General features: G+C 41.3%; 1 protein-coding gene across 1 annotated transcript in view; it reads left to right on the plus strand.

Moving 5' to 3' along the window:
• Positions 1-19,632, plus strand: part of AQR (aquarius intron-binding spliceosomal factor) — a 96,938-nt gene that overhangs the window by 1,950 nt on the left and 75,356 nt on the right. Inside the window, exons 3-13 of the mRNA XM_018571182.1 lie at positions 1,440-1,480; positions 4,188-4,223; positions 6,948-7,068; positions 8,254-8,397; positions 9,518-9,586; positions 9,722-9,822; positions 10,041-10,117; positions 13,158-13,222; positions 14,956-15,072; positions 15,153-15,266; positions 17,649-17,752. Coding sequence (XP_018426684.1) covers positions 1,440-1,480; positions 4,188-4,223; positions 6,948-7,068; positions 8,254-8,397; positions 9,518-9,586; positions 9,722-9,822; positions 10,041-10,117; positions 13,158-13,222; positions 14,956-15,072; positions 15,153-15,266; positions 17,649-17,752 — 989 coding nt within the window. The remainder of the gene's footprint in view (positions 1-1,439; positions 1,481-4,187; positions 4,224-6,947; positions 7,069-8,253; positions 8,398-9,517; positions 9,587-9,721; positions 9,823-10,040; positions 10,118-13,157; positions 13,223-14,955; positions 15,073-15,152; positions 15,267-17,648; positions 17,753-19,632) is intronic.

Here is a 19,632-nt window from a genome sequence, read left to right on the forward strand (position 1 = left end):
AAGACTGAGTTTGTGGTGGGAAGGATCATTCCCTGATCCACACATTGTTTGGTGCTGGTAGGATCATTCTCTGATCCACACATTGTTTGGTGCTGGTAGGATCATTCTCTGATCCAAACATTGTTTGGTGCTGGTAGGATCATTCTCTGATCCAAACATTGTTTGGTCAGATTGGGAGATGATTTTATGTCTGGCTTTGGCTTTAGACATTCCCAGCCAGCGGGTCTCAAGGGAGGTAGCAGTCAGACAGGTCTGAGGACTGAGGGTCTGAGTGCAGTCTTTCCCTTGTAATAAGCTGCCTCCAGGCCCGTCTGTGCTCTGCATTCCTGCTTTAAAGGAGAACTATGGGGTAAGTGTTTTTCCCCATAGTTCTCCTAAGGGTCACGGGAGGACATATACTAGCGTCCTCCCATCACCCAAAGCTCAGTATATCGCGAACTACAGCTCTCTGCAGGGAGGTGATCGAGAAGTGAGCAAGCGGCGGTATGTGTTCACTCCCCAATCTATTGAGCGGACGTGTGACAGTTTCATTGTCGCACGTCGGCTCCAACTATGAGATTGAGTGAAAATCACTCGCCTGGAGTTCTTTAAAGATGGAGATAATTCTCTGGCACACCGAGAGTGTTAAGGCTGTAGTGGAAATGGATATAAAATACTCACTTGCTCTAGTCATTTATTAATTTCATGTTTATATAAAGCTAGAGAACTAGTCAGGAATGGACATTTGTAAGAATCTGACCTGTCTGACCAGTCACATGCTTCAGTGGCTGCGGAGTGGAGAAGCAGCAGCTTGTCAATACATGAGCCACTTGAAAGGTAAGTACAGGTGATGCTGGGAGTACAAGTGGCTCTGTGTTGACAAGATTTTGTCGTCTTTCATATAATCTTGACAACACCTTTATTATGTGGCATTTTCTGAGTGTCTGTTGTCAGCACTGAGCTAAGGCATGAAACGGCCTTCTAGCCTGACACTTCTTCACTGACAGCCAGAGAATAAAAGTACTTATTAAACAATCAAGGTGTTTGCTTTGTTTTTAGGACTATTGTTAGTTTGAAAGGAAACTTGTGATGAGGAAGCATATAGGCTGCTACTTGGTTCTCTGTTTGAAAATGCTAGTTGTCTGGCTTTTATGTGACTATAGAGCAGTAACGGGGTATTTCCTGAGTCACTGGCTCGGAACAGTTATGCAGATCAGGAGTTTTCACTTTCTTCTGACTTTATTAGCTATATGCTTGTTCTGGGTCAATGACTTGGAAAGTTTGGAGGTCGATGACAGCCAGACAACCAATATGTTCAGAGGGTGGTTAGCAATGGCAGCCTACATATTTCTGTCAGTACAGGTTTTCATTGAAAGACTTCATTTATTTTACTTGGTAAATGGAATTTGATGATATGATATAATCACGTGTTCTTTTTTTATTTTCTGAATATTTCACAGGTGATAGAAGATATTTACTCCAAGGAGATTGTCAAGTCAAGGTAAGTTGTTTTTGTTGTGTTATTTTTGTGTGTCCTCCTACAGTAGATAGATAATCCAAAATCACCTGCACTCCATGTAGCGTACAGACTAGAGGCGCACCGAAATAGAAATTTAAAAACCGAAATAGAAAAAAATTGTCAGGCCAAAACCGAAAATGTTTTTATTTTAATTTTATTTTTTATAAACTTTATTTTTATACAGGAGATGTTCAAGTTTTTCAATTTGTAAGAATCTGACCTGTCTGACCAGTCACATGCTTCAGTGGCTGCGGAGTGGAGAAGCAGCAGCTTGTCAATACATGAGCCACTTGAAAGGTAAGTACAGGTGATGCTGGGAGTACAAGTGGCTCTGTGTTGACAAGATTTTGTCGTCTTTCATATAATCTTGACAACACCTTTATTATGTGGCATTTTCTGAGTGTCTGTTGTCAGCACTGAGCTAAGGCATGAAACGGCCTTCTAGCCTGACACTTCTTCACTGACAGCCAGAGAATAAAAGTACTTATTAAACAATCAAGGTGTTTGCTTTGTTTTTAGGACTATTGTTAGTTTGAAAGGAAACTTGTGATGAGGAAGCATATAGGCTGCTACTTGGTTCTCTGTTTGAAAATGCTAGTTGTCTGGCTTTTATGTGACTATAGAGCAGTAACGGGGTATTTCCTGAGTCACTGGCTCGGAACAGTTATGCAGATCAGGAGTTTTCACTTTCTTCTGACTTTATTAGCTATATGCTTGTTCTGGGTCAATGACTTGGAAAGTTTGGAGGTCGATGACAGCCAGACAACCAATATGTTCAGAGGGTGGTTAGCAATGGCAGCCTACATATTTCTGTCAGTACAGGTTTTCATTGAAAGACTTCATTTATTTTACTTGGTAAATGGAATTTGATGATATGATATAATCACGTGTTCTTTTTTTATTTTCTGAATATTTCACAGGTGATAGAAGATATTTACTCCAAGGAGATTGTCAAGTCAAGGTAAGTTGTTTTTGTTGTGTTATTTTTGTGTGTCCTCCTACAGTAGATAGATAATCCAAAATCACCTGCACTCCATGTAGCGTACAGACTAGAGGCGCACCGAAATAGAAATTTAAAAACCGAAATAGAAAAAAATTGTCAGGCCAAAACCGAAAATGTTTTTATTTTAATTTTATTTTTTATAAACTTTATTTTTATACAGGAGATGTTCAAGTTTTTCTATCTGCTTCAAAGATCAGAAACTATGGGCATTTGGGGACAGCTGGCTTTTAAAGTGGAAGTAAAGTTAAGACTTAAAAAAATGCTGACAGGTGGGGTTTTTATGATAGAAGACAAAACACAAAAAGAGTCCCCAGCACGCCTGCCAGCCAGCCTGCAACAAAACAAGTTACCCTGTCAACAGTATGCGTTAAATGCAGAGGTTTTAGATGCACAAACCTTTGGCCAAAAATATGTAGAAGCCACACTGCCACCATCAAGGTACCTCTGTAAAGTGTGGTGCTAACTCTATTTATGAGTCTCCATGTTGGAGCATATGGACATGTAGACTCATAAATAGAGTTAGGACCACACTTTACAGAGGTACCTTGACAGTGGCAGTGTGGCTTCTACATATTTTTGGCCAAAGGTTTGTGCATCTAAAACCTCTGCATTTAACGCATACTGTTGACAGGGTAACTTGTTTTGTTGCAGGCTGGCTGGCAGGCATGCTGGGGATTCTTTTTGTGTTTTGTATTGTTGTAAGCCTTCCCATGTGCACCCTGCTACCAAGTGAAAAACCCTGCTACCAAGGCTGGTTATAAATGTACCCTGTTTCCCCGAAAATAAGACCTACACCGAAAATAAAACCTAGTACTATTTTTGGGAATTGCTAAAATATAAGACCTACCCCGAAAATAAGACCTAGTTGTGACCATTCCCAGGGCCAACGGTGGCATAAGGGGGAACTTGAAGAGCCGCGGGAAAGGCAGGAGAGAATCAGCGGTGCCAACCAAGCCAGCGCTAGAGGAAGCGAGGCGGCACCGTAGGGAGCAGAGCCGCATAAGCCGATGCCTCCTCTATAGCACCGGCTCCTGTCACAGGCGGAGTGATACCAAATGCACTCTACCTGTGGGGATAGTGAAAGTGCGCTTCGCTCATTCTGGCCAGCGATTGGTTAGCAAATTGCTCTTGGAAAGGTACAGCACCCCTGATTGCCCTGATCACCATATTTTTGTACATGAATAAGTGTGGATTGTTGTACATTGAAAAAAAATAAGACCTAGTGTGCTTTTTTGAGCCAAAAAAAATATAAGACAGTGTCTTATCGGGGAAACATGGTATGTGGTTACCATTCTTTTCTAGTTTTATGATAGAAGAGACCCTGTATGTCTCTTCTGTCATAAACGCTCCTTTTCTATCTGTCACACATGCGCGGGAGTTACATCATCCCAGCCCAGCCAATCAAGAGGCTGAAGACACTGAGCCCTGAAGAAGATCGGATGAAGATGGCTGCACTGGAGGGGATCAACTATAAGGCACATTATGAAAACACCTCCTGGGGTCCCACTATTGCTGGTCTCTGCTGGACGTTTGCTACCCTTTATTCTGCTTATCTAGTAATCTTGCTGTACATGTTTATTCTGAGTTGTATGTTTACAGCTTTTCATGTTACTACCTAAAGCAAACTGATGAAAAGTGGTTGCCCATTTTTGTACTTGGTTCTAACGGCTGGTATTGTCTTTACAGGTTTGCAATCCGGAAGATAATGCTATTAGAGTTCAGGTGAGTTATGTGACGAGTCGTTATGCAGTCTAGAGCTTAGGGTATTGTCCTCTCACTAAAGAGATGGAGCTCTTCCTTGTTGTTTTGCATTTTCATTTTATGGTACAGTTAGAGCAGTGATGCATCCCTGTCATATCTCTCCCTTAAAGAATATATGAAGTTTTATTAGGGAGAGTCTACACCTAAACACAGTTCATCCTGTGTCATGAGTGTATTATCTCTTTCACTGCCATCGACGTAAGGGTTACAGAACTGCTTGCAGCTAGCCAGCTCAGTAACTCCTACAACAGAGGAATTCCCTTCTGCTGTAAGCTCAGGGTCCGTTCAGAGACCATGAACTCCAGCAGAAGGGTCCCCTAGCATCTTCTGATTAAAGGAGAACTATGGGGTTAAGGCTTTTCCCCATAGTTCTCCTTATGGTAACGGGAGGACACAAACTAGCGTCCTCCCGTCACCCTAAGCTCAGTATACTGCTACAGCTCCTAGTATATTGAGACGCCGCAGCTGAAGCGGATCCCGACAATTATGTCTGGATCCACCCAGCTGCGTGAGTGACAGCTGGCTCTGCCTATCTAGAGGCAGAGCCAGCTGTACCCTCCCCCGTCCATTCTGCCAGTCAGCCCTGGAGGATCAGAGCGGGGAGGGGGGATTCCAGCCACTCCCCTGTCACGGCATAGAGCTGTGGCAGGATCGAGAAGTGAGGGAACGCCGGTATGTGTTCGCTCACTTCCCAATCTACTGAGCCGACCTGTGACAGTCTCATTGTCACAGGTCGGCTAGAACTATGAGGTGAGTGAAAATTACTCACCTTGTAGTTCTCCTTTAATGAATAGCTTTGAGCAGCAACTGACAAGCCGCTAATCACTGCCATTCATAACAAATGTGACTGCTCGGTGTGCCCTGCCTGTAAGGTCCTCCGTGCAGTCTGTTTCTCTCCACAACATGCTACCTTCTGTGAGCCCTTGGATTCCCGACTGCTCTCCTCCACCACGCCTTGGAGGATATAATCACTTCAGGATGGCGAGCTGGAGATCAGTGAACCTGTTCTTATATTTACTTATCTCTTTACTTTCCTGTATGACCATGGGAGTGCAGAGCCTGTGTTCATTCATAACTGAAGAGATTGTGAGCACAACATGTTTACTATCCCTTCAGTTTGTGTATGAACACAGGAATGCTCAGTACTGATCACTTCTGCAATCAGCAGTGAGGGTCGGATAGAGAAGAAGGAGATGGAGGACTCTGTGTCCATGATCTCTCCCTTTACCCTCAAGGGGAAACCTCAACAGTCTGTTTGGACCCCTCATATTCACCTAAAGCTCCCTGGTAAAACGCCTTTAAAAAAGGAATAAAACATAATTACACACACACACAACATTATATCTTCAGGCAATCGGCTTGCGCGTATAAACCCGCGCGTCACGATGCGAATTGCATCTGCTGATTGGCTGAAGATGCAGTCTTTCATCTGGCTGCACTCGGCTCACACACTGCATGCGGAGCTCTGTGCCCGACAGCTTTGCTTCACATGCAGTGTGTCACGGCCTTAAGGAGTGGTACATGTACAAACATGGACAAATGTGTTGGTACCCTTTACTAAAAAGAAAACCCATAAGTTTCTCTCAGATAACTTAAAACTGACCAAGGTAATTGGCATCCATCATCGTTCCATATTTTAATAAATATCAGACTTTGCTTATAATTTTTGATTTGATATCTTAAATAAAGAAACAAATGAAAATGGCATGGACAAAAGTGCTGAAGAAACTGCTCCAGCTTTCTCAGGCTTGAAGGGTGCCTTCTTCAGGATGTATGTTTCAGCTTTTTCCAGAGATGTTGAACAGGATTCAGATCAGGTCTCATAGAAGACCACTTCATAATTGTCCATTTGTTTTGTTTTTAGCCATTCTTGGGTTATTTTAGCTGTGTTTTGGGTCATTATCCTCTTGGAGAATCCATTACCTGCAACAGAGACAGAGCTTTCTAGAATCAAAGGAACGGCATTGTGCTGGTAACTCTTTATGTGTGAGACAGAACTTTCTGACATCGGGCAATACCGTTGGCTCCAAAATTCCTCGATCATACATTTTTTTTTCTGATCTGCTTAGTCAACCTTCTCCTTTGCTTTCTCTGGTCCATGTTCAGTGTGGTGCACATGATGATACCAAACAGCAAAGTGACTACTTTTCTCCATGTAAATGGCTGACTGAATGTTTACAGATTGAGAACACGTGTAATACTAATTACAGAAATCAGTTAGTTTGAAATATCACTATGATCGACTTATTTATAATCTTTTCTAAGGGTACCAACACATTTGTCCGGGCCTTTTTAAGATTGCACATTAAGCTATCATTTATCTCTCTTCACATTTTCTTTCCTTTTCTCTATAACATACCAAAGGCATGCCGGTTATATGAGGCAATTGCTTTTCATTTAATCACTTTTCAAGAGAAGTGAAGCATCGCTTCAATCAGCTATACGGGTTCTAACAAATTTGTCCACACCTGTACATCTGCCTAACATTCGAAAAGTTGTTGTCTAAGACATGTGAGTGTAACACCCATGAGCTGCAGCTTGTTTGTATGCTTCTTATTCAGGCATATATTATGCCACTTTAAAAGTTTGGTTCACTCTGAAGAATCTAGGCCATACATCATAATGTATCTAGATGTGAATTGGATGCCATGTAAACATGTATTCTTATTTTCATGTATGTTACAGCCAGTACCTTGAGAACTACTTGTGGGTAAATTACTCGGCAGAGGTGTCTAGTAAAGCCTACTTAATGTCTATTTGCTGTATGGTGAATGAGAAGTTCCGTGAAAACGTCCCTGCTTGGGAGGTAAGACCTTTATTTAGCTATGTAGCTTCTACTTATGGTTTATATTTTTTTTAGCCATCTGGAGAATGTGAGCACCTTTAGTAGGCAAGGCAGTTTGGTAGATGAAGGGAAATAAGAATCAGATTAATATAGAAGTAATATCAGTAACTTGATGACAGATGCAGTAAAGGCATATGCATATGTACACATCTTGTCGGCTCTATTGATGGGAGAAGCAGCCATTTTCTACCCCTACCTCTCAAGAAAAAGGACGGGTTACTCTCATAATCTGCAGGAAAGCTGATCAGAGTGGCACTGGACCAAAGAAAAATGTGCCAGTTCTTATAATTGCTATTTCTTTTATAAGCCAGCTAGTATTATTGACGACTGTCAATGTTTTATAGATTACTAGATGGTTCTCTTTAAAAAAAGAAACCATCTGTACTGTAAATAATAAAGTATTTCAGGAAATAAGGAGGTTAATAGAAGAAGATGCTATACTTGGTTCTTCAGATGATGTCTTGTTGGCTTTTTTTGCGGCATAATGTTTAAGGACAACACTAATTTGGGGTTACCTCTATACCGTTTGAGTTAGGCCTCATTCACACCAGTCACAGTGCGTTCCGGCCCGATCCTGGCCAGAACGCACTGCTTTGCATTGCGGCCGGCTCAGTATGTTGTGGGACCGGAGGGGGCGTCCATTGAAGTGAATGGCACAGTAGTCATGCCCTCCGGCCGCAATGCGATCGGCCACACAGGAACACAAGGCACATTATGCCTACGCTCCGGTCCAAACAAAATGCTGCAAGCACTATTTTGTTCGGACCGGACCGACCAGACCCCAGGCATAATATGCCTTGCGTCCACGTGCGGCCGATCGCATTGGGGCCGGAGGGCGAGGCTGCAGTGCCATTCACTTCAATGGAGCGCCACGCCCCATCCTGCCCCTGAACATACTGAGCCGGCCGCATTGAAAGCTCTGTAATTGGTCCAGGCCCGCGCATGAAAATACAGTTGATGCTCTATGGCCCAGTTCTGTTGTAACAGATCGGCGCCCGTCTTTTAAACATAACATCTCACTGCTCCTGAGTGATTTGAGGCTGCAATTTAAGAAGTCAGAGAGTAAGATGTAACATTAATCCAGTTTGTTTAAGAGAAAACTATGGTTAATCTTGAAATGTATGCAATCCTTTGTATAATTTTTAGACTTTTAAGAAGAAGCCAGAACATTTCCCCCATTTCTTCAAGAGTATAATGGAAGCGTCCGTGCCAGAAGAATCAAAAAGTGATTGCACATTACATGAGCGCACAATTCTCCTCCTTTTCCTGGATCACTGCTTCAACAGCCTAGTAACTATACGTTTTATCGAATTACATATGTTTAGTCTACTTTTAACAGCAATACATTGTGTGTGTAACTCTTATGTGTGTGTGTGTATATATATATATATATATATATATAGATATAGATCTATCTATAGATAGATATAGATGCTTAAAGAACTATGGGTTGAGGGATTTACACTCATCCTCATAGTTTGAGCTGACGTGTGACATTGAAACTGTCACACGTCGACTCTATAGATCAGGAATTGAGTGAAAACATACCGCCGCTCGCTCACTTCCCGATCATCTCCCTGCAGAGAGCGGTGACTGTCAGTCACGGCTCCCCGCAGGGATTCCTGCCTTCTCCGATCCCCCAGCGCTGACTGGAGGAACAGATGGGGGAGGGGGTGGGCACAGCTGCCTCTATATAGGAAGAGCCCACTGTCAATCAGCCAGCTGGGTGGATCTCAACAGTATTGTTGGGATCCGTCCCGGCTGCGGCACTCTCAGTATATCGCGGGCAATAGCATGATATATACTGAGCTTTGGGTCATGGGAGTACATTGGTATATTTCCTTTCGTGACCCTAAAGAGAACTATGGGATAAAAAGGTTACCCCCATAGTTCTATTTTAAATCATATACAAAATGTGCTGCGCTCTAATCCTGACTCAGTGTAGGATCTGTATGTGGTCAAAATCCGTGTACTATATACTAAGGTGACTGTGCAATAAATAATACCGTATCAATTATCTACAATAAATCCAGCAATATAAAATTCAATTTTAATCCATAGCTATAATAATGCAAGATCCTCCGATGAAATAAGTAATAAAGTGATTGTGCATTAAATATCAACGGTGAATTCAATCATATATGATAAAATCAAAGTCCGTATGCATAAAGTTCCAGAAACACCCGTGCAGCCAATTCTTGGATGCCTCCACCAATGATATCTTGATGCAGTTCTGTGAGAATCGGATTATTTTTCATATTGCCTTGGCAAATGGTAATCAAATATCAGTATACATTAGAGGGAATTGTAAATCCTTCTGATGTAATTTCTTTAAATTGTTTTCCTGTATGATCTCTGCTTCTTGATGTTTACCCTCAGATGTCTGAATTTGCTCTTTATTATTTTGCAGGAGGTTGATTTAATTCGTGGACAAATTCAGCAGCTCATATCACTGCCCATGTGGTCCTGTCTGCAGCCGGTATGCTTTTATAACGTCATGCTTTTTACAATAATTTGATAGTGATGTGGGACGTCAGTAGAATTTTTATTTCAGAATGGAGTGTTTACATATAGGTGTTGCAGCTCTTCACTATAACTGATATCTACATTATAGGCCCGTCTGGAGCAGGAACTAAAAAAGACCCAAAAACTACGGAGGTTCTGGAACCTCATTAAGAAGACTGATGAGAAGATGGACCAGAAGGCAGGAGAGATGTATGTAATATATTAAACATTTACAAAGCCTGAATATACTGTAGTTCAGTACTGTTACCCTGTCAACATGTATTAAAATGTTACATACTGTACCTATGACATAGACTTTTGGGATTTCCGGTAGTTTTATATAGTGAAAAAATACTAAGACTTCCCGAGTGCCTATTGTTTCTTCTTGTGCATTGACCTCAATGTCCCATCTCTCTTGAACTCTGCAGGGCCAGAGAGGAAAGGATATTTCTGCGGAAGCTTATACAGAAGTTCTTGTCTGTGCTCAGATCAATTGAAGCCACAGGTAACTGCAAACATTTTTGAGGAAATGAAATGAGATTCTGGGCTGAACTGAATGACCTGGTATGTGTGTGCCCAATTTGATTGTGGCCTTAAGTGTTTGTCAGGGCAAAATAAAACATAAATAATATGCAGTACATCTCTGCAATACATGCTAATTTCCACGTTTTATCCCTCTAAAGTCCATGCAAGTACACAAAAATACCTAATAAGCTGCCAGTAATGCTCTCGGTTCTTAAGCCTGTTGCAGGCTGACAACACACAGCATTTATGTGGGTTGAGTGGTGCCAACCCTGCCTAGTTGTCTTTTGCTAAACGACTCAAACCTGATTACAGTTTACAAACTCATCAATGGGGACAGCAGTATTGGGAATGCATTACTTAATCCAAGTACCTTGAGGAAGACACGGCAAGTAGTTGGAGGGGATGAGGTATAACCTTGTGTAAGGGGTATTTTACTTTTGAAAGTGGTAAAGATTTTAAATCCACTTCCACAGATAGTTGTATCAGCGGGAAACATAAACTGCTTCAAAAAACACTTGGATGAGTTCCTCAGTTTACAAAACATACAGGGTTATGGAAATTCCTAGCATTATATGTGTGTGTGTATATATATATATATACATACATATACATATACACATATATACATATATACATATACACACACTATATAGGTTGAACCTGATGGACCTGTGTCTTTTTTTCAACCACACCTACTATGTAACTGTGTAGACTCCTTGAGGCCCCGTTCACACCAGGGTGTTTCGGTCTCGTGGATTTTTCCGTGCTGAACTGCCTACATGAACAATCCCATACATTCCTATGGGGGCCGTTCATGCACGCGCGGATCTGTGTGATCCGAAATGCCTGCAGCCCAAGATACTCCCTGAGCTACTGTTGTCACACTGATCAGCCTGTTTTCCACATAGATTTCAATGGAAATGCACTGATCAGCACGTTTTTGGCCTTTTTTTAATTGAGTTTCACCGCTGAAACACACTTTAAAAACGCCCTTTCAAAACTCTGAACTGCTGCCGCCTGGTTTGAATGGGGCCTGATATAGAACAGAAAGTGTGTGTAAAGAAAAAAAAAACCTTCAATAACTCCTGAATTTCTGACATGGTCAACAGGTATTTTGAATCAACTCCAATGAATTCTAATCATGTCATCATGTTAATTACTCTTGCAATGGGTGGTTTACTAATGGAGTGAGCTTATTAGGAGACATCTGACTAGCTGGTTGTTTTTACATGAAATATATTACATCTAATACCTTTTAAATTATTTACATGAAAAACACTTTTTTACGGTCAACCGTTTTGGAATTGTTATTATTATGACATCTTTATCTCTTTTTTGCCATTAATCTTCTCAGCGGTGTGGCACCTATTACCCAGGCCCCGGCCACAAATTTATGTATTGGATACTTAGATGATCTTTTGTTTCACAAATGGTCTTCTCTGACTTTGGAAACCAGTGTGTCCACAGTAGCAAGAACCTTACAGAACTTCAGATGGATTCTGATTCCATCGCATCACCTGGAGTACTTGGGTCTTCTTTTCAATGCATCCCTGGCCAAGGTTTTTCTTCCGCAGGGCAATTCAGCCATGTTGCAGAGTTAAATTTACCTGCATTGTTCTCATCGGCGATCCTTCCTGTGGTTCTGCATGAGTGCTGGGCTTCATGGTATTCACCTTCAAAGCAGGTCCGTTTGCTCAGTTTCACTCCAGGATTTTTCAACACAGCGTTCTCGCATTGTGGCACAAGTCCAATCTCACTGGTCAAGGTGATGAGATTGAGTTCCTGAGCCAGGATATCTCTGTCCTGGTGGCTGATTTCTCCCGCCTTGACGCAAGGGAAATCCTTTCTACCTTTCATTAAAAGGTTGTCGCAAGGGACGCCAATCTCTTGGGTTGTGGAGGAGTTCTGGATCATCTGTTCAGTTCAGGGTTGCTGGTCTCAGGAGGAATCCAATCTTGCCTATCAACATCCTGAAGTTGCAGGCAATGCGCCTTATGTTATCTTATTGGACCCCCCTTCTCGCATGTGTTCTGGTTTGGATCCAATCTGAAGATGCTGCGGCATTGGCTTACATAATAATCGGTGGTGTATCACACCTCGCAGAGTGTGATACACCAACCTGTTTCGTCTGTTGGTCAAACTTCTGTGGGCCTCTTTTGGATGGATCTCCATTACATCCTTGTTTCATCTGTCAGAAATGCACTCTGCTCCCGAGTCCTGTTGTAGGCTGGCAACACAGCATTTTTGTGGACTGAGTGGTGTTGGCTCTGCCCAGTTGTCTTTTGCTAAGGTATTATAGGAGTTCTAAAGTCACAGCATATACTAACTTTTCATAACATGAGCATTGTAATAGGAATACATACTAGAGTTGTTTTTGATAATGCAATCCAAAGCTTACTTGAAAAAAAATCACTTTCATTTAGTGTGTGCTGCCTTCAGTCTGCCCATCACTTGCAACAACTTCCTAGATTCCCCGTGTGCTTTGCATCTCTTTCCCTGCTGCTTGATGTGATGCAATTTTGATTTCTCAAGACTACATATCCCATCATGCATTGCTTCCAACAAGCAATGATGATATTACTTTGTGGGTGTTTCCTGTGTTCGCTGTCAGACAGGGGGAAAAGGTTGAGTTGTAGTCCAGACAGCAGGCTTTACGAGAGTAGCAGTGGACATCTTCAATAAGTAGGCTTACAAACTTCTAGATGGATATGGTTATTGGGAGTGGGATAGAACGTATGGAAATTTAATATAGAAATACATATACATTTTTTTGACCATACATACCGTTAAAATTCCCTTGCTGTTTTCATCTTTACAACATAGACACTAATTATTCTGTAGTCCAAGGTAAGAACCAAGAGGATGAGACCGTTCTGATTAAGTCTGAAGTATTCTTATTGAACAGATGTAACAACATCTGCTTTAAAATGTGTATTTAACAAACGAAAATCTGCCTATAAAATCTAACTCTGCAGGTATGATTATCGCATTCTGAGATGTGGTTTCTGTTTACTTTGCAGGTCCTGTCTCCCTGGAAAAAATCCACTATTGTGAGCGCTTTATAGAACTCATGATTGATTTAGAGGTACGCTGCTTTGTTTCCCTGACGTCTGCCTAGATTTTGAGGCAGCCTGTTGCATGAAATATGTTATTCCTGCAATGTCCTTTGAGTGAGTACTCTGGGAGTTCAGGCTTTGGTAACATACCTGCAAATAGTTCTACACATCATAAAGAATGCTGGGAGTTTTAGAGTTTCTAATACCAACACTGGGACTAATAATGCCATTCATAGTAAAGGTATAAACTAAAGAATGGCGTTCGATAGGCCTACCTATCGAAACATTTCATTCAATGTATTTCCAGTCAGGTAGGCTCTGCACCTCTTAGTCTGCTAACCTAACATATCAGATATAACTAAAATCTGCTCTTGTGCTGCTTTAGAATGTATTTAAACCCAAGAATAAAATATTATGACAACTTGCCATCTTTTAGATGTGGTGTATTGTTAGTTTTAAATTTTCAGGCCTGTTAGCATTGTCATTGTAAGACATGGCGTGAGTTAGGACCACAGAACACCCGCTCCTCTTCTCCATAATATAGAGGGCAGGTGTTCTTCAAATCACAGGGGAGAACTGAGCAGGGCTGACAACACTGCTTGAGATTTCAGTGCATGATAGGCAGATCCAGTCCATCTATTCATTGCACTCCTGACCGCTCATCCATTAAGATAAGATTGGTACATCGGTAGTCGACGAATGGCCACCGTCTCCGTAATCCAGACAAATATGGACACCGGCACTCCAATAGTGGATAGAATACGTCTATTTAATGACGTCCGTGCAAAACATACGTATTGCTTATAGGCAGATAGCACAGGAAATTACAAGTCTACAAGGTTTCTGTTAAGATCCACAGTATAGTTCTTGCACTTATCAAGTGGCTATAACATAACACGTTCAATGGTGTATATATAAAGCCGATCTACAGGGGAAAAAAAAGAACCTTTCAGTGGGACTACCTCCTGACTGCAGTAGTTAATTGTTCATTTTGTGTCTAGGAGTATTTTGTAAAGGACTTTTACTCACCTGAATTCAGCTTCTGAAGACTCTTACCCCTATGGAGGTTGGAGGCCCACTGGTGTCATCACATACAATGCAGGACCCACAGCCCTGCTTTATATTTGAGGACAGTACATAAGCCAGAGCATAGGGGAGAGAGGTGTGCACCGACCGAGGGGGGTAGCTGGACATACAAGAACATACCTAGACATACAAGAACAATTATCCATTTCAGTGAGGAGGTAGCACCACTGACAGGTTTTTGTTTGTATGTTTTATACCCCCTGTAGATCGGCTTTAAATATACCATAGAACGTGTTATGTTATATCTATTCCATAAGTGCAAAACCATTCCTCTTGGTCTTAACAGAAACCTTGTGGGCATTGTAACTTCCTGTGCTATCTGCCTATAATGCACTGAAATTTCTAGCAGTGTTGTCAGGCCTGCTCAGTTCTCCTTTGTGATCTCCAGAACAGCTCACCACTATGTTATGGACGGGAGGTGATAGGCTTTAGCAGATTAAAATAGAGTAAAAAACTCCATTGTTGGGGTTTACATTCACTTTAGGCCCCGCTGTAAAAGTATTTCAGCAGTAACACCAGTCATCTTTGTATTTAAAGAAACATATGGCTAAAATTCTTGCTCATTGATTAGGATTTTGCTTCTCGAAACCCCCCACCCCAAAAAACTAGCTTTTCTTTTTAATGGTGTGAAATAAGTGTCCAATTATTTCTGACTGAGTATTGGTTATCCACTCAGGCTTTACTCCCCACCCGCCGCTGGTTCAACACGGTTCTGGATGATTCTCACCTGGTTGTACACTGCTATTTATCCAACCTCTGCAAAAGAGAGGAGGAAGGACATTTGTTTTCTCAGGTACGTTGTCTAATGTTTGCGACAGTTGATCATATGGGATTAAATTGTAGAGCCTCACTAATCATTTACATATTTTATAGCTTCTAGACATGTTAAAGTTCTACACTGGCTTTGAAATTAATGACCAGACTGGCAATGCGCTCACAGAAAATGAAATGACCACCATTCACTATGATCGCATAACATCTCTACAGGTATGTTTAGCTTTCCATGTAGATATTACAAATCAGGAATCGGGTATGGTTGGGTTCTGCTGCTGTCTACAGAAGAATTGGACACCGGTACACAATATTATTGTAAGGCAGCCCCCAGTATAACCTCTTTTCCCAGCATGCCTCTGTTATTTGTGAGGATGTCTTTTCGGTTCTGCTGAAAAAGTATAATCATTTTTTGGTAGCCTTCTTTCTTACAATTCAGTTCCTGGTCGTCTTTTTATGTGCTGTCATTTTGACGTTGTAGAATCTATCCCTTGAGTTCTTTAGTGGCTCACAAGTTTCTTCATGACACTTGTGGGTATGGTGGTGTACTAATATCATACATTCTCTGGTATGTTTTGCTTAGTCAGATTGGTTATCTGGCTAGGTAACCTTTTTAGTCACAGAGGTCCATCCCCTTGATCCTGAGGGTCGGGGTTGTAAGGCCACGGGCCTTCTCATGTAAACTAGCTGTACCTTCTCTGTGTAACCCCCAGTGTTTCTTGCTGACCAGGTGGTGGGTCTTTTGCTGTACCACCTGTTTTTGGCTGGGTCTGCTGAATCAGCTTTTAGCATCCATTACGGATTCAAACATTGGGCCTTCTTACAGTTTTGCGCTGGTGACGGTCCCCAGTCCTCTTAGTGAGGCCTGTTAGTGGCTGTTACTGTGTTGCCTGTCCCTCAGTTGGACTGCTTTTGAATCTTCTTGCTGTATCTTAATTCCTGCAGTCCTCGATGTGCAAAAAAGAAAATAGAATTTTTGAACTTGCTGTAAAATTTATTTTTTAGAGTCCATTGAGGTACTTGGGTCCCATCACGCTGCGGTTTTGGTTCGTGCTTTTGGTACTACTTCACCACCAAACTGAGGCATACTTGGTACAAGAGTTGTTATAGTGGGGCCCATATTACAATTTGTTTGTCAGTGTCCACTCCTCCTGTAGGCAGCAGTATAATTGAATTGTATCTGAAATTGTGTCCCTCAATGGACTCCAGGAAATGGATTTTACAGTACAAAAATTCCATTTTATATGCCAGCAAACTGGCAAAGCTTGAGATCATATGAATATGTACAGTTAGCAAAGTATGTCACCAGCAAACCAAAATGCTCTAGGTAATATTTATTGATCACCTATATAAAGCAACATTTTGCCTTTATCAGACCATAGTGGGGCCCTTGCAGCGACTCTGAAACTTTGCTTTATATATGTTATCAATAAATGTTCTTCCTAAAGCATTTTTGAGTGCTGGTTATACTTATTATTATGATCTCCAAGCTTTGCCAGGACTAATATGCGATGGCAGGGCAGGCCATCTGTCACTTGTCACTCCATCACCCTAGAATCACTCCAGTACCCTAGAATAAAATGTCAGCATGCTGTATAGAGGTCTCACAAATCTTTAATTCACAATTCTATGTACACGTGTATAATGAGTTTAATAATAAAAAATGTTTTAATATGGATTTGTTCAATGCGCACTGTACCTGCACAACACTAAAACACATTTGTATTGACAGACCCAGGGTGATTTGTATTACAGATCTGTATTAGTGTATCCATACCCTTCGTAGCTGATACTAAGGCTTCATTCATGCTGTGGCAGAAACCCCAAATGTCCTGTTTCTCTGTGGCCACTGTACCCATTCACGTTAATGACCGAGTGACAGTGACCGCGACCGCATCCGTAAGCAGCATTTCGCATGCAATCATATGTGATACGATTGCATGCAGTTTAGAATAGATCTCTGAATGAAGGATAGATGAACTGTTTTCCATCTGAATTATGGAATATTTCCTGAAAGAAACCATCTCATCTCTGGGGAAAATGCTTATTGATTGTATCCCTATGGCTCAAACACTCATATTATTGTGAAATAAGGCCACTTCTTCTTGGCATGTTGTAACAGTGAGCAGAGCGAATCAGGAGGAACTTTCCCCTGTTCTTGTGTCTTAATGACGCAGTGCTGGGGGTGAGCACAGAACTTAATTACATTGCTTAAAGCAGGACAGACAGGCAGAAAGTGATTCTAGTTGCCTGGTTCGGGACTGGTTTTAGAATTTGTCCTATACTATGTTGTTAGGTTATATGTAGACATGTGAAAGTCATAAAATGTCATGAGATTGTCTTTTTAGACTGGCGTTGTTTGAGTGGTCGGTACTCTTTAGGCAAAATCTGGTTTCTTAAAATGACATTTTTGATGTTGTGTTCTGTTATTGTATGATATGCTCAGTGTCCTCTCTTATCTTGTGGTGATTTATTGTGGAAAGGCAGCGAGCAATAGAGAACTATTTTAGTAAGATTGTATTAATTGAATGCTGAAATGATAAAAAAAAATGTTTTATTCTTTATGGATTTTGGTGATCTTCACATCTCTTTCCTTAGAGAGCAGCATTTGCACACTTCCCAGAACTCTACAACTTTGCGCTCTCCAATGTCGCAGCTGTGGACACAAGGGAATCTCTTGTCAAGTTATTTGGACCACTGGGGTAAGTGGGTGAATGCAATTATTAAAGGTAATCTGTGATGGACAATTTCAATATTATTTTATAACTTAAAATCATAAACTAGAGGTTTTGACACGGGTACAAAAAAAACTAGTATTTTAGGAGGATCCAGCTCTCTTTTGGAGCACTGCATCAGGACTGAACATTGTGGGGATAGTCTGGAAATGGACTGTGGGCTCTGGATTCTGCGTAGGGTGCTTTCCAAACTCCACTCTTTAAACAAAGTTATCAATGGAGTGCTTTCCAGGTCCTGGTTATCTACAGCCCAGAAACATGTGGCCCTTTTCAGCTGTGTTGGGTGTGTCTGGTTCCTCGGGCCTTTTGGCTGAGGTTTTCACTAAGGTCATTCAAGAATTTATATCCGAAATCGACTAGTTATTTCCTAACTTTTGCACACAAGCACACTCGCAACCTCTGCCCGGCAGATTCTGTGTATGATCTGCCCGCAGACGTAGCAGCTTCTACTGTTATTCTGTGTCACTCCAGTCTTTACTACACAAGCTTATCCTGGAGGTGTCCCAGTCTGCTATTACTCCCAAATTAAAAGAGATTGTTTTGGCTCTTTTTGATGCAGTGCACAGCAATCTAATTCTGGAGCATCAGCCTGTTTCTACGCAGTGCTGTTTTTAGTCTTGGGTCTTTTAGAGCCCCTGGGGCTGAAAATTATTTTCTTTTGAATCTACTGTTTCAACTCTTCTCTACAGAGAAGCACCCTGACCAGCTGCTTGTTCCCCCCTAAATGCTTATTAAAGTGACATTAAAGGATAATTTTAAAGATATTTTATAGGTAAATCTCTAACAGCTTTGGAGATCGAGCAGCTCTTGAAGCCCTTTCGTTATACTAACTGGTATTTAAGAGAGGAAATGTCAAATGCCTTGGGGTTTTGCACTTGCACTCAGACTAAGATGACCTTTCTGCGGCTGTTCTCGGTTGATTCCGAGGAGCGCTGATGTTTCTTACGAATAATGACAGTTTTGTTTTATTAGAGAACTTAAAAGATTTTTGTGATGTTTATACGTTTGGATAGGAAGCGACACTTGTCTCTATTGTGCCTTAAACTAAGCTACTTACCTTGAAAAGTGAATGATCATTGTGGTTTTGTAGTTGGTTGTTAATTGCTGAAGAAATTTAATTGAAAAATTCATTTTATTGAAAAAAAAAAGGTATATTAGTCAATCTCAACAGTTTATCTTTATGATGAATAGCCAGATTTCTGGGCGCTCTATATACATATTGTAAATATAGAATTTGAAGGTGGGGGCTATCTCATAAGTTTGGTCATTCATTTTTTATTCATTCATTTGACTGGCACCCCAAATGCACCTGTCACCCGCAGTTTGATCGCCCTCACTGGAATGAGCGGTAATACTGTTGCTCTGCATTCCAGTGCGGTACAACTTGGGTCCTGAGGTTACACAGGCTGCGAAACACTGTTCTAAAGCTGATCTGCATTAGTGATCAAATTGTACACACACACACACACCTACACACCTTCCCTATTAATTATTATGGATACAACTAGAACATGAAAAATGTAAAGAAAACAACTTAATTATTTCCCATCAGATAAATATAAAATATTTTGGATGAATATTACCGGGACTATAACATCTTATGGGCTGGCTCCTTTTCTCTTCTTTTCAATTCAGATGTTTCCCGAGTCTCCTGAATTGCAAACAGTCACATCAGATCAAGCCAGCACCTTCCAGACCTCAGCAGAATTCCAGGATGGATTGTTTCTGTATTTTAGCAGATCCTGGTATTTTTAGGTTCCCAGCCTCTTTCTTGGCCTCTTCCACTTTTGGATTGGCTTGAAATGGAAGAAAAGCTATAAAAAAAAAAAAAGAAGTGCTGCAGCAGC

Source organism: Nanorana parkeri, unplaced genomic scaffold (assembly GCF_000935625.1).
Source record: "Nanorana parkeri isolate BGI_ZX_2015 unplaced genomic scaffold, ASM93562v1 scaffold1693, whole genome shotgun sequence".
NCBI classification, from domain to species: Eukaryota; Metazoa; Chordata; class Amphibia; order Anura; family Dicroglossidae; genus Nanorana; species Nanorana parkeri.